The following is a 23,321-nucleotide window of genomic DNA, read 5'->3' on the forward strand; positions in this document are numbered from 1 at the left end:
AAACACGCATAGTTGGCTGGTTATCATCTCATCTCATCTTATCTCATTTTCTGAACCGCTTTATCCTCACTAGGGTCACGGGGGGTGCCTATCCCAGCTGACTTCGGGCCAGAGGTGGGGGACATCCTGAATTGGTGGCCAGCCAATCGCAGGGCACAGGGAGACAGACAACCATTCACGCTCACACTCATACCTAGGTTCAATTTAGAGCGTCCAATCAGCCTACCATTCATGTCTTTGGAATGTGTCAGGAAACCTCCAACAACACACCTGAATCAAATAATCAGGATCGTGATCAAGCTCCTGGACTGCTTGTTGATTAGTTGTTTATTTGATTCAGGTGCGGTAAAGGAGGGATATATGGGAAAACAGACTGGATAGGGGCCATCAAGGACTGGAGTTGGAGACCCCTGCTCCAAATTGACCCCTAAGTCTGTCTCCCTGCGATTGGCTGGCCACCAATTCAGAATGACCTCTGCCTGGTGAGGATAAGCGGTACGAAAAATAAATGACAGAATTTCCATTTATATTTGAATGAAATTTCTCCCACATGAGGATGTTTTCTGTGTAAAGTGCTGCAAAAGCCAGCAGAGGTCCCTGTGACTACATTTTCTATATTATCGCTTACACTAGTAAAGTCTGACACTGAACACACAAGCACATACAAATATTTTAAATAAAAAATATATATAAAACAGTAATGTACTGAATAAAGTATAACACCCTTTTAATGCCATTTTAGTTTTTTTTCCAATCTATTCATTCATTCATTTAAATAAAACTAGGATGGCAATATTCTTGACTTGTACTTGGAAGTAGTATTAATAAAGAGAAACTGAATGTTTTTTGACAAATACAGCAAAAGCATTTTGTTTTATTTCACATTGGGGGTCCTGGGTTCAAATCCACGTTGGTCCACCTGTGTGGAGTTTTCATGTTCTGTGTGGGTTTTCTCTGGGTACTCCGGTTTCCTCCCACATTCCAAAGACATGCATAGTAGGCTGATTGGACACTAAATTGTCCCTAGGTATCAGTGTGAGCGTGAATGGTTGTTCGTCTCCTTCTACCCTGCAATTGGGTGTCCCCCGCCTCTGGCCTGAAGTCAGCTGGGATGGTCTCCAGCACCCCCCGCGACCCCGGTTCACAAAATGAATAAATGTTTTTTTTACTTTACAATTTCAGTTGTATTTTTAGTCCAATTTAATGATCCATATTTACTATTTTGGGGGATTTTAACAAAAGCAACAAAGACGCCTTTTGAAAAATGCTTAAACTAAAATTTGTTCTTGTAACTTCTAAATGTTTAAACAAGCATCACAAATTCTATAACTCATATCGTGAAACTGTGTACCGTACACATTTTCACGATATGGGTTAGTCTTCGATACGATACGCACAGTTTTCATAAATAGTCAGTAAACACACCTTTACTGCCTGTCCATGAATGCATCTTAATAGCCACCGGTTTGTTCGCCGGGGCGTTCATCCCCACATTTCTTTCTCTTCCTCCTCCTCCACTGGGAAGAAAAAGCAGGCATTTCCATTGGCTCTTTAGCCAGGAGAGGAGGAGAAAGAACGGGGAACTGCTCGAATTCCTCAAATCTGCTCAAATTTCCTTCAAGCCGCCGTCCAGCTATCTTTACCCCACGATCGTCGGACATCCGCTCGGTTCCACTTCATCCCTCCATCGAGCGAGCTTTTGCCTAAAAAAGGTAACGTCACATACAGAAGGTGAGACTAAAGTCATTTATCAATACTTAAAAGGAGGTTTCAATGTTTTTTCAACCTTGCTAAATCTGACTTTTCACCCCCCGCCGCCCCACGACCAGATGTTACGGGGTGTTGCTGTGCTTTTTCTGCTAGCTCTGACGCTCGCTCACGCAGAGGTAAGTTACTTACTAATGATTTACAACTTCCAGCTTGCACATTTTCAAATGTATCCTTCCCAAAACGAGCCGAATTACCAACAGAAAAGAAATAAGTCCAAATGTTCCTACGATCATGATACTTTTAGACGTGAATACATTGTTTTTCATGGTTTTCCACAATTCAGTCATACCTTGAGATACGAGCTTGATGCGTTCCGGGACCGAGCTCGTATGTCGATTTACTCGTATCTCTACGTTTCCCATAGAAATGAACTAAATACAAATTAATTCGTTCCCACCCTCTGAAAAAAAACAATAAAACTGGATATTATAATGGAAAAACATCTTTTTATTTGTTCTAATTCACCACCTACTCACAAAGTAACAAATACCTATCTAGTGGTTATGATCTTCAATACTAAAATGTGACATTATTGGTTGTAATTTACCATCTACTAACAGAGTAACAAATAGCGTGTGGTTATGATGTTTAATAATAAAATGAGGCAAGAGAGAGACGGATGTGCTCGTAACAAAACATAAACTTTAAATTTAACTTAAATGAACATAGATTCCTATACACACACTTTTAAAAAGTTTTAATCTTACGTTACACTAAATTTAAACCTTGTGCAATATCCAAGGCAAAGAGGTTAATGTATTCCACCGCGGCTTTCGGGGCGAACTTCCTGCTTCTCCATACGTATTGGCGAGCCAGCTCAGTCACACGTACACTACTTATGTTTTTCGATATTTCGTGTTTAATAACGATTGTCATCATACACCTTTTCTTCTCACTACGCTTCATTGCACCGGCTTACTTAGGATCCATTGTGTTTCCCTTAATTCTGCACTGACTAACGCCAAAAAAAACACGGAAAAAATGGAACGCTCCGCCCAGTGCTCATAGAGATCTTTGCATGAATGCTCGTATCTCAAAATTTGTCTCGTATCTCAAGGTAAATATTTGCTTGTAATTTTACTCGTATCTCAAATTCCTCATATGTCGGGGCACTCTTATGTCAAGGTCTTACTGCATATAAAAACACTTTTGGACTAAAGTGCAATTCAACGTTTTCTACCCAAAAGCCCAATAGAGGCTCCATTTTTAAATCGGCTCAGGAAAAGTGACCCGATGAATGGCAGGCAGCTGTGAAAAGAAAAGGAGGAAGGTAGATTCTTATGTACATTTCATCAGTGCTGCTCCACCTCCAATTCGCACTTCATTTGAAGATACACGGCTGTGAGAAGGCCAGCTGCTCTAAAGTTGTCTTAACAGTGCTTTTGGGTGGTCAAGTTGCTGCAAAGTGTTTGTTTGCACCTTAAAGAGGGGAAAATAAAACATTCTCGCCACTTAAGTGTCAGCACTAAGAGTAAAAGAGGGCAAAAAACAGGCATGGTATGAGTAATAAGAGGGCCGACACACAGGTGCTGTTTTGTGACCTCACTTGAGTGAACACCTGGAGAACTTGTTAACCCAGAGTCGCAGTAAAAGGTGATCTCTCATTGTCTCGTTTTCTGAAACGCTTTACCCTCACTAGGGTTGCGGGGGGTGCTGGACCCTATCCCAGCTGACTTTGGGTCAGAGGTGGGGGACACCCTGAATTGGTGGCCACCCAATCACAGGGCACAAGGAGACAAACAACTATTGATGCTCACACTCATAACTAGGGGCAATTTAGAGTGTCCAATCAGTCTATCATGCATGTCTTCTAAATGTGGGAGGAAACCGGAGTACCCGGAGAAAGCCCACGCATGCCCGGGGAGAACATGCAAACTCCACATAGGTGGACCGACCTGGATTTGAACCTAGGTCTCCCACTGTGAGGCCGAAGCGCTAACCACTCGCACGCCCATGTAACAGTTGATAAGTTTCTATTGGAAAAACAAGATACATTCCTACCTGGTCTTTTGGTCGCCGGTCTTTTGGTCGCCGGTCTTTTGGTCGACCGGAAGGTTATTGATAATTACCATTTAAATCGTTGCTCAAATTCCCTAAATACAAACTGTGAATTATTATTTAGTCATACTTAATGCCCTATTAATTATTAGGCCAAAGAAAAGCTCCAAATTTCCCGTACTTTTATTGTGTTTTGTTGGAGAACTTGTTAAGACCCTGAATGACGTCCCTTCCTAAGGCAACCACTCATGTACATACAAACTCTTATACACTCACACGTCCGCTCAGTGAAACTGCTCAGGGCTATTGTTGGCTTTTATTGATGCGTAGACCGTGTTGTTTTACCTTGTTTTGTCGCCGGTCTTTTGGTTGCCGGTCTTTTGGTCGCCAGTTGTTTGGGTCCGGGTGGCCAAAAGACCGCGACCAAAAGTCCGGCGACCAAAAGACCGGCGACCAAACGACCGCACCCGGATGGCGCGGCGGATGAGTGGTTAGCGTGTCGGCCTCACAGTGTGTCGCAATGTGATGAATTGAGCTCTCTTGATCGTGATTTTCTTGACTATAATACTCTTTGGAAAGAGAGTTTCACTAGTGAAATCAAATATATAGTATTAAATGTACTGTATTTGTATTTTTGGCTGTATTCCTCAAGTCTATTTTAATTTATATCAAAATAATGCAATGTGATGAATTGATCTCCCTTGAATGGGGTTTTATTGACTTTTATATTGTCGCTGGACACTTTCTCTTGGTTCTGGAAAGTGTGTTTCAGTCGTGTAAATATAAATATATAGTATCATACTGTATATATAGTTAATACATAATTAAATATTTTTTACCCGATTCTCTGAAAATGACGTGAATGGGGCCCGATGTTCACACATGATCCGAACTGGGACATCCCTAATGGTACTTGATTGATCCTTTTCTAACTTAGGGAACATATTGTACAAGGTCCCGTCATAATATTTTGAGGTTAGAACCACCACCCAGTGAAATAGTTTTGGTGCAACACTATTTTTGAGACGTGACAAAGGACGATGAAATCACTTTCTGCTGCACTTCCTGCTTTTGCTATGATTGTTCTATTTTCACGGCCGAGAAGTGTTATTCGTACAAATATTTACGAAGGGCATGACGATATGTAGAGACACTTGATGTGTATTATTGGCACACATTGTATAAATGTCCAAATATTATGGAAATAGTTATTCATACCCTTAACTGTGTGTAACAATACCTTAATCTGGATGGATTCGTAGATTGAATAAGAAAGAATCTATTGAAATTGGTTAAAACGCAAAATTTCGAACATCGCCATCTTTTTGATAAACCCTATGGTTGAAATAAAATGGTTTACATTTCATTGTCGTAAATTCTTCAGCAACAAAATAAATCAAGAAATTCTACATTGCTTGCTTTTTTTCTTTGCTATATGTTAAATATGACTAATTCTGTTAAATGTGTGCTATATGTTAAATATGACTAATTCTGTTAAATGTGTGCTTTATGTTAAATATGACTAATTCTGTTAAATGTGTACATAATACATTAAATTGACCCAAGACCCTTGAAATAAATCTAGGTAGTTGTACTCTCAGCAAATACATCGTTGTCCAAAGAATCCATATCATATCGTATTTTTTACATCCCTCGTAATGTTTGTTATAGTCCATTGTATTTTACTCTCTTGCATAAACTTTTGGATACGTCAGCATTATTATACTGAATTAAGAACCTTATGTCGGTGACTACAGGTCACCAGATTGACCATGTTTTGAAATGTCTACCTTAGCATTTTGAAACATAATCATGGCCTCCTTGACGAAGGTAATATAAAGCAAAGGCAAGCAAATTGTCTGCCACCCCAACCTTTTGGATAATAGCCATTAATGACTCACCCCTGTTTTGCCTCCATGGCTTACCCCCACCTTTGCAAAGCGCCCTGGAGAATGCACCATTGTTTGTGCACTTTATTTAATTCCTGCGAGGAAAGTCTCGCTTGGGCCGTAGTTTGTCCAATGGAGTTGCTAGCCAGTTAATGGCCCGGCATCTGTTCTCCCGAGGTAATTACCCTGATAATATACGGCCTGTTGTCTGGCTTTGAGAAGGGCGTCAACTGGCATACCAGTGTGCTGTCGAAAAGAGGTCAACAAGTTTTCATTTTCAAACATTTTTTAACCCGTGTAATTAAACACTGAGGAAAAGATGCCTTTTGTTTGGAAACACTGTATCCCCAAGTGTTTTCCTTGATAAAATGGAGGTTTGTGGAATGGAAATGGTTATTTTTCAGGGCTATCGATCGCATAGACATCCAATCCTTGACCTGAATCACAGCCATGTTAAACCATTTGTAAAACTGTCAAGAATTCGGTGAATTAAGAACATTTTAGTGGAGAAAATCACTTGCCTTACACCCTATCCACCATTGTTTTTTTTTTTTTTTTAAATCAAGCACAAACTTGTTAGAAATTTATTTTGTTTTACTACTTTGCGACACCAATGTCAACACTAAACAGGATGTATGTGTCTTACCATAGCATTGTTCATGTAAAAGTGCACCTCTATAGTCACATCCATTATCCGGTATTTTTCGCTGTGACAGAGCCGAATGGTTAATTCACCTAGAGAGGCCGGCAATGGATCATGAAAATTGCAGTTGTCAAGGCAAGCGTGCACCCCAGCGCTAGCCTCCTCGGCTCCAGCACGACGGAGAACAACGAGGACATGCCTAAGTAGATGTTGGTTCCCTCGTTGGTGCGCCATAGGCTCTTTTTTCTCCCCATCCAAGGTGGGCTAAAAATATCTGCCCAGGTGGGGAGAACATAAGTATGTGTGAGGGAGGGACACACTGTCCTCTGTCTTTATCAGCCTGCACTCATTACTGTGGATAGACATGCAGTCAGGCAGGCCATCCAGAGACTAAACAGAATAAGGACGGAGCCATGGTAATGAGGTAACGTTTGCCTCAATGGTGCTGCTCATGCTGTAAAAATGTTTGAAGAGTACAGACTTAAAGGCCACTCTTTTCCTTCAACTCGGTGGAAGTTTAATTTCTTCCACACTTTTTGTCTACTAACGGGCTCCTCCTTTGTGTTGTTGCTTTCCTGTCAAATAGAAAACACATGACGAGTAAGCAACATCTCGTGTGAAAGGGTCCGCCCCTTGTGGCCCAGATTCCAAAAAGACAACAGCGGAAAATATTTGACAGAAGACTGAAGTGGAATATAATATTAATCAGTTTAGGCAAAAGTATGTCTTTGCTCAAGTGGGCTACTTATTCACTTCTTGCAACTGTAAACCCCAATAGTGGCCTCAAAGGGAAAGAGGTGAGGGCAGAGGATGAAGTCATTGCTTTGGGTTGAATCTTAGCTCAGACAACTCCCATCTGCTGGAACATTCCAGAAAATATGTTTGACTGTAAATGGTGAAAAGACAGTAGTATACAGTGGTACCTCGACATACGAGTGCCCCGACATACGAGCAATTTGAGATACGAGTAAAATTTCGGGCAAATATTTATCTTGAGATACGAGACACATTTTGATATATGAGCATACAGCGGATGCAAGAGGCTGCTCATAAGAACATCATGGGCACTGTCTTTCTGGTCGTATCCCTCGTGTAATGTCTCTACGAGCACTGGGCGGAGCGTTACATTTTTTCAGTGTTTTTTTTTCTGTTAGTCAGTGCGAATGGCATATATACTACTTCTCGTTGGCAAGTGGTCGTGCGTTATTCTATTGGTAGGACATTTGTGTGCATCATTTTCGGAATATTTTGAAGGGAATAAATACAAAAGCAAACAACCCTCGATAGGTTGCATCTGAAAGTCAGGGCGGGAGGCGGGGCAAATAGAGCCAACCCAGAGACGAAAGGTATAAAGATTTAAAACAAATTTAGAATTAAGTTTAGTGTAAGGTTAGATTAAACTTATTTTTGAGTGTCTGCATCGTAATCCAAGTTCATTTAAATTTGTTTATGTTATGTTACGAGCGTGTTGCCGAGCAAAAAGTCCCCCCCCCTCTCACCCCTTCTCTCTCTGTCACTCTCTCTCTCTCCCTTCCGCGAAATCCGTCTAATTTTAGTACTATTAAACACATTTTAGTACTATTAAACCACTAGTTATCTGTTACTTTGTTAATAGATGGTGAATTAGAACAAATAAAACTGTTTTTCCAATCCAATATCCCGTTTTGGATGTTTTTTCAGATTGTTGGAACGGATTAATTTGTTTTTAGTACATTTCTATGGGAAATGTTCATTTGAGTTACGAGTAAATTGACATAGGAGCTCAGTCCCGGAACGAATTAAGCTCGTATCTCGAGGTACCACCATACATTATTTAAGGACTAACAAAACTTATTATGGAAAAATTGTGCTTTGTGATATGGGGAAGAAAAATCGATATAATATAAAACTTAACCTCATTTGGCTTCCATTGACTGTGCTAGACGTCCAAATCCTCTTGATTGTTCATCCAACCCTCACAGTGAAAAGCACATCTAGCACCGTTAAGGTCATTGAAAAATGAGCTTTCACAGCTAGTCCTCACAGATTAAATGACATTGATGGATCTTTTTTAATGGCAGCCAATGAGTTTGTAAGAAGCCACCTAATGGTGTAGAGGTACACTCGCCTGACTTTGGAGGGGAGTGACATCATCTTCAACATCATCTTTGCATTCCTTTCACACTGAATAAGAAACAGGCTAAAGACTTAACAAGCAGATGGGAGCATGCTGCTTGCTACTAAGGATGCTTTTCTTTCCGCGGGGTTAAACTCAGCCTACGCTTGTCCCCAAGTGAACGCCCGAGACCGCCCTTGCTGTTTATTTGTTCTTCGTCCTCATTATTTCATGGTCGGACTTTATCTTTCACCAAAAAGACTGGGAAAATGGTTGGATTCCGCCATGTAGTGGGCCAAAGGTCCTCCTCACAAAGCTGTAAATTGGACAAGGAATCCCACTTAAATCTGATTTGAGATGTATGAAGTAATAGAGTTAATTAGAAGGCAACATCTAGAGGTGCTTAAATTATTGAGGGCAAATCCTCCAGCTTTAATGACGTGCTCTGTCAGTAACACATGAAAAGTTGCCCGCTTGAGCTGCTTCTCCTCACGCAGTTTGCATATATTTTACACCAGGAAACTAGTTCAATAAACGGTGAAGTCTTGTCTTAGGTTGTCCTTTGGGAAGGCAAACGAAATCTCTGTTTAACAGAACCCATATCCAAAGAGTTAGAGAAACAATGGGGAGGGGGATCAGGGGCAAGCAACATTCTGACCTAGATACAGATCAGATTTTGGCTCAAGATGAACCGGGTCAAACCCAACTGAGGCAGAACATTGCTCAGGAATGTGCTCCATACTTTCTGGGTCCTTAACTGCTTGATATTTGACGAAATCTTACTTTTTGACTGGCTGTCCCCCAGTCCAAATGGATCTGACATCTACTATAGTCGTCTATAGTGACATAGCAAACATGGATTTTACTTCTTTTGTCAAGTGTAAACTGTCAAAGCAGATCAGTAATGAAGATGTCGAGAAAAAAAACTGATATTCTTCTCCACTCAATAGCCACTTTAGACACGATAGGCTCAAAAAAGATTGAATTTCAAAAAAGGAAAATTGCCTCTGGTAATTGATTACATATCCATGAGAATAGTAATACTTGCTTTGAATACTCACACTAATATTATTTGTCTTTGTTCAAGAAGCACAAATTTCCATGCTCATCTTGTGGTTATTCAGCATCCAAATTATCCATCCATTTTCCCGATGCTAAATGAGTAGTTTGCCACTCTTGGGAATTGATCCCAATCGGCTGGAAAGTGACATCGGGGCCTAACAGCCATCGATTGACCTTCTAACTCACCGAAGCATCACAACAAAATGCACACAAGAGCCTTAGTGTGCACATACCTGCACAAAATGTCGCTGTGAATTACATTATTGAGCATCCCGCTGCTATGTTAATAATTCCTTATCGGAAAATGCATTTGATGTCAAATCTTAGCACGTAGGCAATTCAACTCTCTCAGTGTTATCATCATCATCACCTTTTAATCTCACCAGCCTTTATTTTCTTTCCATTAAACGGAACACGCTGGTCATGGTCCACTGGGTCGCAGCCTTAAAAGGACAAGACGGCAGGAATAAAACAAGGTGACAGAGCCAAAGCTTTTTTTCATTGCAAAGGAGAACCGTGAAAGAAAGCGGGTGAGAAGTGGAGGCAAATAAGATGTCAAATATTTTATGGAGATGAGAAAAATGCTAAGATGGGTGTGACTTCATCTCTTTGGATACATGGTGATTCATATTTAATTGGAGATCAGTTTGAACTGCCATCATTCATCTCAAAGTAGAACGCCCACACTAGTGTAGATTGCTCCAAGAGAACTAGAAACATATTCCATTTGAACGGCGATGGCTGGTATTAAATTGTTTCATTTGTCTCTCTCCATCAATGGCAACCAAGTAATGAATAAAACTCTCACGTCAGAAACACTCACTTAATGCCAGCCCTCCCATTGCCAAGGATAAGTTGTTTCTCATTTTCAAAGGCAATTAGTTGAAAAAAAATATTAATTAAGGATTAAAATAAAAATTGTGAAAAAAAATTAAGAAGTCGAATAGAAATACTAAAAAATACAACATAACAACAATCAAAATTGTGTTGATTTTCTTTTTCACTTATTTTCACAACCTTAAATTGGCTGCCAGCCAATCGCTGGGCACAATGAAACCAACAACCTTTCACGCTCACACTCAAACCGAAAGATAATATAAAGTGTTCCGGTGAGTTAACCACTACACCACCAGGCGACTTACATTCATTTTAATGTGTCAGCTTGTGATGGGACAAATTATTTTTTTAAATCATCTATTTCATAGATTTTCATCTATTGCAGGTATAATAATCCGCACAATACAACACCAAGGTCAGAAAAAAACATCAAAACATTCACACTCTGCTGTGATTTCATTATTGTTTTGATTGGCACTTGTGTTCTCACCGTTATCTGCTCTCACCATAGCAACCAACCATTAGCATCAGATGGAGAAAGGGGGGAAAAGCCTTGTTCATTAGATAAATGTCAGGGTTGTCTGTTGGTTGCTCATCCGGAATTCACTGCCTGCAAGCAAATGGGTGGCAAACTCAAAGCCGCAGGGATCACTTTGAAGATCCCATCCCAACATCGGATTATTATATGCGCCACTTTTTAAATCATGCATAGAATTGAACCACCGTTCCCCCCGGAGCTGTTCTCTCCTCTTTGAGGTGCAAGTTTGCTCCACGTTTGCTTCACGTTTGCTTGTGACTTGAAACATCCCCCACCTTTTATCCATCTTGTTAAATTCAATTATTGCTGAGCTGATGTGAGGCTCCAAGAATCCAGCCCTTGTTTGAGACCGCATACCAGACCGCAAGCTCATATGTGCTGGAGTTTTCTTTTTTCGACCCTCACTCTTGTTACAGGAAACGGTGTCTTACAAAAAGGGAGGAAAAGATTGCATGGGAACAGACCCAAAGAAAAACACAAGCTAGAACTCCAGATGTGGGGATACACCCGAAGGCACTCATAGGGAGAGTAGAGAAGGTATTAGGGGTTATTAAAGCAGTCTGTGGTTGTTTGCTGTTTGAGACTGCTTTTTTTTTGCGGGTGACGCACTAGGCGAGAAGATGTGCAAACAATAAAGGGTAATGAAAGAAAAGACGTCAATGGCGAAATAAACAAAGTGGAAATAATGTCCCCTTTAGCCTCTTTACTGTGAACATGTAGTTTGGACTAATGTGTTGGAAGCTGAGCGTGAATCAGAGGCCACTGAGCTGAAGCAGCTAAGCTCATGTCATGTGATGTATTGCCACCTAGAGGAAAAACGTAAGCTGATTATGTGCAACTGCTTTTTTTTGCCTGGAGCACAGATTGTGATTTTCTTCACTGGTTAGATTTAAGGTAAAAAAAATAAAAAGGTAGTACAGTTAGGAGCACCATAGGAGTGCGTATACAGTTCCAGATCATGACAGAGCAACCCTACAGTGAAGAATAAATAGTGTCTTATTTACATAGTGTTGAAGATAATATTGAGTTTGTTTTTTTAAAAATATAAATCGAGTTAAAAAAATCATGTTTGCCCCACCCAGTCAAAATGGATTGGCCGTGAAGCACTGTCAAAAATACCAGTTTAATTGACTAATCTTGATTTGAAGTCTTTTAAGAATGATTTAAATTGTATCAGTAGGTCTTGAATTCATTGAATATTCAATTCTGCTACAATGTGTGGAAATATGTCTGAGAAATATCCAAATGGTTTGTTTTTCAAAGGAAAAGCAGATATTTGCATCCATCTTGTTTTGATTCATTACTACTTTTAACAAGGAACAACAGAAATCTGAGAATATTATTCAGGGATTCCGCCAGGAAACATGCAAAGACTGCTGGTAGAAAAGCCATGTTTGAAATTGACTATTACGTGTTAATATAAGTAATTCATTAATGATACATGCTCGTATGGTCTTACAAAAAGGCACTGTCTTGACATGCAATTTTAACAAAAATACAATAGTTTCAGTGCAACAGCTGAGAGCTGGAACAGATGTGTTTACACATCAAACTTAAGATGTCGCCATCGCGCTTTCAACCATGTCATTCAATGGCACAAAAACACTTCCTTACAATTTTCCAATCTTTTCCTGCCATTTTTCCCCCAATATTCTACTCATTCGCTGCCAGACCTCCAAGTTAAATTAGCTTTTATTTCAGGAGCAGCAGAGCAAGAGCAAGGTGTGCGCCAATGTCTTCTGCGGGGCTGGCCGAGAATGCGCCATCAATGAGAAAGGGGAGCCCAGCTGCCTGTGCATTGAGGTGAGCATTGCTCTAGTGTCCCCTTGAAAAGTAGGGATACTCCACAGTTTCACTCTTTTTAAGGTAGTACAGAAAACAAGATGGTTTTAGAACCAGTGACATGATGTCTACTCGCTATTAGAAAACTATCATGACTTAATTTGGAGCAATTTGTAGTTAATAGTGGTCACACTAGCAGAATGGATGTATCTAAAATGTATTCATCATCAGGTAAGCATATTTTGGTTAGTTTATGGACATTTATTAAATAAAACACATTAAATCTCAAGTTGACAATACATGGTACTGCGATGATGCTGACACACCAAGAAATATGATTAAAATACAAAGGAAAATAAAGTACGCCATCACACACACAGTACATACCCACACAAACAGGCAAGCATACAGCGCATATTCATAATAAAAAAAAAACGAAATACAACAAAATATAAAATGTCCTCACACGCACACATAACCGTGTATCATGCATGTCACATGAAGCATCGTACCAATATTTGTGCTCATATGCAATCACTAATTCATGCCGGTGAGAGAGATATGGGATGGGTGAGAATGTGGTCATTTCAATTTTCCACTTCCTCCAGAGCTGTAAGCCCCACAAGAGGTCAGTGTGTGGCAGCAATGGGAAGACCTACAGGAACCACTGTGAGCTGCATAGGGATGCCTGCCTGAGCGGACTGAAGATTCAAGTGGATTACGACGGACACTGCCATGGTATGTAACTTTAAACATTATATTATACAGTAATCCCTCGAATATCGCGGTTAATGTAGACCAGACATGGCTGCGATAATCGAAAAATCGCAAAGTAGGATCACCCCTATTATAACTACGTTTTTTTTTCTTCACCGTGGATTTTCACATTTTTATGAACTTTAAAAAAATAATAATAATAATAATAATTCATAATTAATAGCAGAAAAAATCGCAAAGACATAAATTCACGACAAGTGAAGTTGCCATAATCGAGGGAAGGCTACATTGTTTAGACTTGGGTTGGTGGTATAGTATTGATACTGAAATGTTGTATCCTGATACGAGATTTGATTGTAAAAGTGTTGGTACTCCTTTATTTGTTTTCTTTTACCTGTGCTTGAGTAAAAGACAAATAAATCAATGGATAGCGATACTTTTGCAATCAAATACCGTATCTGGATATAGCATTTCAGTATTAATCATTTTGAAAACCTCAGAGTAGTAATTTTTCGAGTGATTTTAATCTAGCGGTGTCTATTTTTTATACCCCTTTTAGAGAAAAAGACTGACCAGGCAGCTGCAAGCCCTGGTGGGTATTAAATTTTGATACTTTTCATGTGGCTCTGACTGATGAAAATATCCTCTAGCAATCAATATAGACACAATTTAATGAATTATACATCAGTGATGACCTTAGAATGCGTCCCGTCCCGCAGTGGTGTGTTACGCCGCAGACCGCAACGAGCTGAGGAGCCGTGTCATTCAGTGGCTGCAGACTGAAGTTGTCCCAGATGGCTGGTTTGTCAAGGGCTCAAACTTCTCAGACATCCTGCTCAAGTACTTCAAGGTGAGAGCACCCTCTGCACTTGCTGTCCTTATCCTTGGGGAAGGAAAAAAATAAACTCTTCTATGCTGCATGATTGTATATATGAATATAAATTCGGCATTATAGAGTTGTAATTAGTATTGAGGTTTTTTATTGGATTGAATAACTTTATTCATCCCGTTTTCGGGAAATTTCATTGTGGCAGTAGCAAGAGGGTGATTAGACAGAACAACAAAGCAAAAGCACAAAGTACAAAGCAGATCAAAGTAAATGGGATCATTGAGAATCACCAAATCATTAAGACAGAAAAGCAGCAAAAACACAACGACGCCATCTTGGTTCCGGTAGCTAAAACGGATACAGACTCAAAAAGACGTTGTGAAGTTGGACAAAAACTGGAACCACACACGATCGATATGATATTGTTTATGCGTACAATATTTGATTGTAAAAGTCTCGCTACTCAGTCATTTGTTTTTGCATGACCACGAGTAACTAGAAATTTAATGTCATGGGATAAATTTGATTTTTCATTAGTTAGAAATGTTTTTGCATTACCTTGTTAACACATTGGCTACCATCAATGGCGCTAGCTGTCCATTAAATTCAACTTCCGATAGCTCGAGGCTATCCCAGTCAACCACGGGCAGCAGGCAGGGGATCGGTTGTCAGCCAATTGCTGGGCACGATGAAACGTACAACCACTCACGCTCAAAATTATACTGCTACTGAGTGAGAATCGAACCCAGACTACCCACACTAAAGAACCACTGCACCATCAGGTACCTCTAGCTGTCCAATTCATTTGAAAAGAGATGTATGGCAGAAATGAGTGAATATTTATTCACTGCCATCCTGTCAATTCAAATGTTTGAGACGTCTACTCATTCAACTCATTTGACTCATTTCAAGAGCTATAATAAATTTTTAGAAGCCACATGATTATGGTACACGGTCGATTGGTCGCCGGTCTTTTGGTCGCCGATTTTTTGGTCGCCGGTCTTTTGGTCGCCCGGAAGGTTATTGATAATTACCATTTAAATCGTTGCTCAAATTCCCTAAATACAAACTGTGAATTACTATTTAGTCATAATTAATGCCCTATTAATTATTAGGCTAAAGAAAAGCTCCAAATTTCCCGGACTTTTATTTTTTTGTTGGAGAACTTGTTAAGACCCTTACTGACGTAGCTTCTTAAAGGGACAACGCATGTATATACAAACTTATACACTAACACCTCGGATCAGTGAAACTGCTCATGGCCATTGTTGGCTTTTATTGATGCGTAGACCGTGTTGTTTTACCTTGTTTTGTCGCTGGTCTTTTGGTCGTCGGTCTTTTGGTCGCCGGTCTTTTGGTCGTCGGTCTTTTGGTCGCCCGTTGTCACGGTCCGGGCGACCAAAAGACCGCAACCAAAAGACCGGTGACCAAAAGACTGGCGACCAATCGACCGCACACGATGATTATCATCATCAATGGCACTGAAATTGGTGGCCTCTACATATTTTTGAGTATCAATATTAAATACATGCAAAGAACATGCAAACTCTCCACAGGTAGGGGGCAAACCCCCGTGCGACTATTCTTCCACCAGGGCGTTTAACAAGTGCCTTATATTGTGAAAATAAAAACAGTTGTGTGCTGACTTGAAACCTCCAAATGGCATCTGCTTGTACTGTCGTAAACGTAGAAGCAAAAGTTCTATCGACATTGATATTGTTTTTGTGCATTATCTTTGCGGATAGTCATACGACAGTGGTGATTCCATGATGGACTCCTCTGAGCTGCTTAAGTTCATCCAACATAATGAGTCGGTGGCGACCGAGATGCAGTCCTATGCCGACCAGGATAACAACAAACTGCTTCGGTTGGTATATGTTAATGTTTAATGGCTAGTTTGTGAAAGATAAGGCCAAAGTTAGACCTTCCTTTTTGACCTGTCGCTATCTGACCTCGCTGCTATAAATGCATGTCCTCATTCTATGTGTCAAAGCTATTTTCAGTTAGGTTACTGGGCCTTATCTGGCCTAGTGTAAACTACACTAGGGGATAAGTAAATCCGACTCATCATAAGTATGTGTTCTCCAGGAGTCTGTGTGTTGATGCTCTGATTGAGTTGTCCGATGAGAATGCAGACTGGAAATTGAGCTTTGATGAGTTTCTCAACTGTCTGAAGCCTGGATTCAACCCAGCTGAGAAGAGTAAGTGCAAACTCAACATCCAACAGTCCAATTATTTTTATACCACTTGTGAACACTTAATCAATAATATGTGGTAAAAATTACGATTGTCATGAGATTAAATAAATTTAAAAAAATACTCAATAACATTTCTGATACTACGAAAATAAAATAAATCAAATTCCGTGTTTTTTCTCTCTATTAATGCCATTGGCAAAGTCATAATTCCAAAGGCCTCGTATCCAATCATCCTTCTACGAAAATAAAAGAAATCAAATTCTATGTTTTTTTTTTCTCTATCAATGCCATTGGCAAAGTCATAATTCCAAAGGCCTCGTATCCAATGGTACACGGTCGATTGGTCGCCGGTCTTTTGGTCGCCCGGAAGGTTATTGATAATTACCATTTAAATCGTTGCTCAAATTCCCTAAATACAAACTGCGAATTACTATTTAGTCATACTTAATGCCCCATTAATTATTAGGCTAAAGAAAAGCTCCACATTTCCCGGACTTTTATTGTTTTTTCTTTGGAGAACTTGTTAAGACCCTGACTGACGTAGCTTCTTAAAGGGACAACGCATGTACATACAAACTCTTATACACTTACATGTCGGCTCAGTGAAACTGCTCATGGCCATTGTTGGCTTTTATTGATCCGTAGACCGTGTTGTTTTACCTTGTTTTGTCGCCGGTCTTTTGGTCGCCCGTTGTCGCGGTCGGGGCGACCAAAAGACCGCGACCAAAAGATCGGCGACCAAAAGACGGCGACCAAAAGACGGCGACCAATCGACCGCACACGGTATCCAATCATCCTTCTGCTCTGAATTGAAATGAGTTTTTCCACTAGTTGATGTCCAATCAATTTGAAGTGGGATGGTAGGCTGCAAATAAACATTTGTTCATTCACTGCCTGCCTTTTTGACACTATTGGAATCAAATACTGTATCCAAACGCAAGATTCAGTATAAATGTTATGTTTTTATAAACCCTAGTTGAAATGCAGCCTGACCACATCTTGTCAGATAGCAAACAGTTCCTCCAATGTTGAATACTATGGAGATGAGAAAAATGCTAAGATGGATGTGACTTCATCTCTTTGCATACATGGTGATTCATATTTAATTGGAGATCAGTTTGAACTGCCATGATTCATCTCAAAGTAGAACGCCCACACTAGTGTAGATTGCTTCAAGAGAACTCGAAACCTATTCCATTTGAACTGGGATGGCTGGTATTGAATTGTTTCATTTGTCTCTCGCCATCAATGGCAACACAAAAATGCATCAAAAGTATTGATAGTGAACTGTATATGGATATGACATTTGTATCGATGTATTTGATATCGATACTCAGTTATTTGTTAGTTTTTGCACAACCACAGGTCACCAGAAAATGTTTTGTCACTGGGTAAACTCGATTTTGCACTATTCCTGATGGTATTATATTTGCATTCTCAACTCATTGACTTCCAATGATGGCGCTGGACATCCAATCGATTAACAACAGAAGGTATGGCAGTTTTCATTCGCTGCCTCCCTCCCTCAAATGGATTGGACGTCAACTATTGATAATATTATTCAAAGTGTTTATTTTAGCTTTTAAAGTCCACATGATTTGACTTCAACGTGACTGAGTTTATGTTTTTAATTTATGTTTTTACGTGAGTTTTTATTTTTAATCGTTTTTCATAAAACCATTGGGATAGACACACTGGATCTAGTTTTTAGTTCACTTACTACTTGCAGAGCAGACAATGCATTTGTGAGGCAGTCATGTGGTCTGGCGTGGCAATGTCTTGTTGTTGTCCCATGTTGAAAAGCGAAATGTGGAGTAAAGTTCACGGCACTGAGTCCTGAGGCTCCAGCAAGCTCAATTTCCTATCTGGCCATTGAGCAACTCCAAGATTTACAGATGTCATGATACAAAGGTTTTCAACGATCGCGATACTCCAAAAGAATACTCATTTTCAATGCTATAAATAAATAATTAACACAAATATATATTTTTTTATTAACCCTTTTGGGGCCATTACAATGATAGGTGTCCATTTATATGGCTCTTAAACACTATTTAGCTAAACTAATCCTAAACCAACCCTCCCACTTCAAATGAATTGGACATTGAGTGCCATAAATGGCAGCCAATGACTGAACAAGGTCAATGCAAAAATATCCTTCTTTATATCAAGAGTAATCCAAAATCACATTTACCTCATGACCATAATTTTCTGGTGACCTGTTTGCGCGAGAAAAAAAAAGAGTATCAATACTTTTGCAATCAAATATTGTATGTGGATCCTACATTTCAGATTATGATACTTTTGACTACCCTAGTAGAATTATTCAATACACAAAACTGTTTCCATAATGTGTGAAGTAGTGCACTATTATTTTAACTTATAATGTGATTCTCCCCACAGAATGTGCCCTGGAAGACGAGACTTATGAGGATGGTGCAGAGACCCAAGTGGAGTGTAACCGCTGTGTGTGCGCATGCGGCAACTGGGTTTGCACTGCGATGACCTGCACTGGTAAACTGCATCATTATGCAGTGTTTAATTCTGTAACATGTTACTGTAAAAAAAATATTCTTCCCAATAACTAGTAGTGTAAGGCACAGGTGTCAAAGTGGCGGTCCGGGGGCCAAATATGGCCCGCCGCATCATTTTGTGCGGCCCTGGAAAGTAAATCACGAGTGCCGACTTTCTGTTTTAGGATCAAATTAAAATGAAGAGTATAGATGTATATTAAATGTCCTGATTTTCCCCCTTTTAAATCAATAATTGTAATTTTTTAATCCATTTTTTCTGTGTTTTTAGTTCAAAAATCATTTTGTAAAATCTAAAAATATATTTAAAAAAGCTAAAATAAACATTGTTTTAGATCTATAAAAACTGAATATTCAGGGCTTTTAATCCAGTTCTTTTAATCCATTTATAAAAAAATAAATCTAAATATTATATCTAAAATAGTCCGGTCCACATGAAACCGAGTTGACGTTAATGCGGCCCGCGAACCAACCAGAGTCTGACACCATTGGTGTAAGGCATTACTGAAAATAATACCAAAATATTACATTATTACTTGACACTGTCAAGACGATTGCCGAATTCGATGGCTATGACCATGTTGTCATCAACCTCCGGGACATTCTGTTGCAAACCATATTGAAGATTTCTTGCCGATTTTTCAATGTACTTAGGCCAACCAATGGTTAAGGGGTAAATTGGTGTTGGTGTGTGTGTGTGTTTTTATGACCAATCAAGGGCACCATGAATTGAAGCATAGCATTTGCAACCAAATCAAAGCCCTCAACTTAACAAGCACCTAGTTGTTTTTGTTAGAGGCTGAGAAGCAAGACAAGAGAGAGGCGTGGCTGAATCTGAGCCGAAATAACCCAGTTTAAAATTTATTTATTAATATCAGCTGGTTTGAATAAAAAAGGCCTGATACGATATATGCCAAATTCCCAAATATTGTCTGCATGTATCGGTCGATCAATGGTTTTAATACATTATTTTTAAGTAACTTCAATACTGCCCTCTTATATCTGCGTTTAACTGACTTTGTGCACAGATAAGATAGCTGCAGCGGATGAGTCAATAGACGGCGGTGCGGAGATGACAGAAGAGGATTGGGATCTCCGCGTGGCCGAGCTTAACAAACACCAGGTTTGCTTCTTCTTTTTTTTCATCAGTAAACCAACAAACCCCAGGATCTGATTTTGTGTATTTTTCCTGACAAAGCAGATTTGAATGAAATTGCTTACATCTTCTCTTTAAATTTTGCCATGTAAGCTTTTATCTAACCCAATAACACCAGGAAAGCAGAATCAGCATATTTTTTTTACAGGGATATTGTCTCAAAAGGCAATCATGTGACAATAACAGAAATTGTTTTAGCGGCTGACATGAGATGGATTTTGACTCTTCTGTTCCTGCTCTTTGTTTATAACCAAGTAAAGTATTAAGTTCACATTGCTGGAATGCTAACAACACTTTTTTGGGGGGGGACAGGGACTTCGCTGTCAATGGCATTCAATCCGATTTCCAGTTTGATACACACCTCTGACATTAGAAACTTTCTCAAATGACCTTTGGTTACTGTATTACTTATGATACTCTGATACAGACTTGTGAAATAAGAATCTTGGTCAAGTGATCTTCGGGTAACACTATTAATGATTCTCATTTATGTCAAGATACTTATAACAGTAAAAATATCTCACAATAGTAGATTTTTCAAAAGTGGCAAATAGATTAAACAGATTTTTTCTAATGACTAGTTGTATTTACCGTATTTTCACGACTATATGACACATCGTATTTTTTAGCCGCAGTGTCAGTAACAAGTGCTATTTCTGTATTTTAAACACACAAAGGACGCACCGTTTTTTTAGATGCATATATATTATATATTATATATGAATATCTAACCGCAATAGCGCTGGCTACCGGAAGCAGCCCCAGACTCTTTTTCCTGTTTCCGGTGCGCAGTGACTGCTGGGATATATAGTTCTTGCACGCTACACCCACACGCTAAAAACACGTTTTTAAAAAGGCAACGGAAGCAAAACTGAATTCGGTTGTTCTTTATTTAGCCATTTTACAACTTACTCACGTCATCATCACCCACAAATCCATCAAAGTCCTCATTTTCTGTGTCCGAATTGAACAATTGTCCAAATTAGTCATCGAAAACGCTGAGTTTTATACGTTCGTCCAGGCGGCCACAATCCATTCGCAAATAGTAGCTAGCTGGTAGCTAGCGTAACTTTTCCAACGGTGCTTTCCATGCTTCGTCAAGCTGTATTGATGTCGATGTATACAGGCCACAATCCATTGGGTGTATTGACAAAAGAACTACTACATATCCCACCAGTCACTGCGCAGTACTTTGTCTACGGGAAAATAGTAGAGTCGGTGTACCCTATCGACTGACTCATTTTATTTTATCGTGATAACAATTTTAGTATTGGTCCATATATAAAGCGCACTGGATTATAAGGCGCCCTGTCTATTTTGGAGAAAATTTAAGACTTTTACGTGCGCCTTATGTCGTGAAAATACGGTATGTAAGTTTTGTTTTGAGACAGCAGGTGCAGTTAGTGTTCATTATGTTGAATTTTGTTTTGTTTATGTTGTTTTAACCACAGGAAACTGTGGAAAAAATGAAGGCTAGCACAAAGGAGGCCTAAAGGAGGATTCTTCTTAAGAGAGGATGCATACTACCACCATTCCTCCATACTTGACTTACAGCCAGGCTGTTGTTCTGACATGTTTTTTTTGCTATTTTAACTGTTGTTATTATTATACATTTTATACAGTGTTTATGTTGACGTTGTTTGCCTCCAGGGGCTATCTTACGATTCCCTTGCGTTCAGTACTGTTGTATTTGATTGTATTAACTACTATTGTACACTTTTTACTATGTATTTTTGCAGTTAAGGACAAAACAACAGAAGTCCATTGACGTCAATAGATAAGTTAAAGAATGGGGACGACTGAAACCAAAGATGCGCTAAAGATGTTTTGAATTATGTACACAAAATATCCAGGTAACATTACTCTGGGCTAGTGCTGGGTGATATGGCTTAACAATAAAATCTCAGATTTTTTTTACCCCAATTTGATTAACGATTTTTTTCGGCTCATTTTTTGAAAGAGACAATAAAAACAAAAGACATATTTTAAATCATTAGCTGCTGTTGATGATGCCAGACGTCCAATCTATTATGGCTGGGAGGAGCGAATTAACGGTCATTCCTTTCCATTCAAAATGGATTGGACATGATCGCCGTCAATGGCACTGAAACATGAGGATCAAATGTTAAGATTGTGGCCTACATGATCCAAAATTGGACATTCATGTATGTGAACTCAACATCATTATGGGCTTCTTCTATTTATGTTAGGCTTATCTTGTAAACAAAAGAAGCAAATGTATGGAATAATCTACTGAAGCACTAGAACTAGATTTCGATTTTTGGCAGTGAAACAAAACAAAAAAATATCCTCTTGAATTATTTTTTTAACAGCAAAAAAAAGCAAACAAAACTCAAATTATTAATAAAATCGATTTATCGCCCAGGCCTATTCCGTACCCAGGAACAATGCTTTACCTTTTCCAAATCACTCTTTAGAATAGGATGGTGTGTTTGAGGATGAGTGTTCTCTTTAGTACTAAAGTGTCTATTTCTTTAACCCCTTGATGCTTGAAATTACATTTAACTCATTCATTGCCAGCCAATGAGTTCACAAATATCCATCAAAACGCTTAGGGAAATACATAATACATACAAACAAACAAAATGCAATTCATAATGATAATGACAACAGCAGATCATTAACCCCAAAGAACCAACTAAAAATTGGGAAATTCTAAATAAATAAAAAATCATGAAAATATATTTCTAAAATAATGCATTAAAAAAACAAAATGTATCAAAGGTAAATCTTTTAAAATGTACAATGAGAAAAGAAAGAAAAAATATTTTTAAATATTAACAATTTATTTTCTTTTGTCAGATTCTTTTTTATCTGTTCTCATTTTTCCCCCTAATATGTTGCTGTATTTTTCACTTTTTTTGTGTATATCATTTTTGGGTGAATACTATTTTTATGCATTTATGTATATTCTTCCAATGCCTTAAAGATATTTGTTAAATTCAGGCATCAAGGGGTTAAATGCTATGTTGGAAGAACAAAAAAAACAGAGTGCCTTAGACTTGCAAACAGTATTTGCCTGCACAAAGTGTTTTTACCATGAAATAAGAGTGGTTTTGCTAAAAGTGATTCAAACAGTTTAATCACCACTAAAGGCGACTACGGAATGTGGGTTAGAAACAATAAATCTTTGTACACCACAATAGTTGTCCATAATTTTTGTGTCCTTATCAATAACAAAACCAAGAAAAATGATGAAAACTAGAATTGAAAACACCAAGTTAAAATTGAAACAAAATACCCTGAAAAACTGGT

General features: G+C 38.9%; 1 protein-coding gene across 2 annotated transcripts; it reads left to right on the forward strand.

Moving 5' to 3' along the window:
• The first annotated feature begins 1,449 nt into the window (after positions 1-1,449).
• Positions 1,450-23,209, forward strand: LOC144087203 (follistatin-related protein 1-like). 2 transcript variants are annotated; one of them, XM_077617568.1, is made up of 11 exons: positions 1,450-1,731; positions 1,830-1,886; positions 12,534-12,635; positions 13,223-13,352; positions 13,891-13,923; positions 14,051-14,181; positions 15,906-16,027; positions 16,249-16,361; positions 18,762-18,872; positions 19,918-20,012; positions 21,497-23,209. In XM_077617568.1, exons 2-11 carry the CDS (start codon positions 1,830-1,832, stop codon positions 21,536-21,538), a joined length of 936 nt encoding a protein of 311 aa, XP_077473694.1. In that variant the 5' UTR covers positions 1,450-1,731; the 3' UTR covers positions 21,539-23,209. The 2 variants fall into 2 exon arrangements, with proteins under 2 accessions (XP_077473694.1, XP_077473695.1); XM_077617569.1 differs by having other exon boundaries at positions 1,450-1,711; positions 1,828-1,886.
• Positions 23,210-23,321: the final 112 nt, after the last annotated feature.

The sequence above is a fragment of the Stigmatopora argus genome, chromosome 13 (assembly GCF_051989625.1).
Source record: "Stigmatopora argus isolate UIUO_Sarg chromosome 13, RoL_Sarg_1.0, whole genome shotgun sequence".
Taxonomy (NCBI): Eukaryota; Metazoa; Chordata; class Actinopteri; order Syngnathiformes; family Syngnathidae; genus Stigmatopora; species Stigmatopora argus.

Coding starts and splice junctions, on each gene's coding strand:
- LOC144087203 (XM_077617568.1), top strand. CDS start 1,830: ATGTTACGGGGTGTTGCTGTGCTTTTTCTGCTAGCTCTGACGCTCGCT. Junction 13,924..14,050: donor CCAGGCAGCTGCAAGCCCTG/GTGGGTATTAAA, acceptor CCCGTCCCGCAG/TGGTGTGTTACGCCGCAGAC. Junction 18,873..19,917: donor CACTGCGATGACCTGCACTG/GTAAACTGCATC, acceptor CTTTGTGCACAG/ATAAGATAGCTGCAGCGGAT.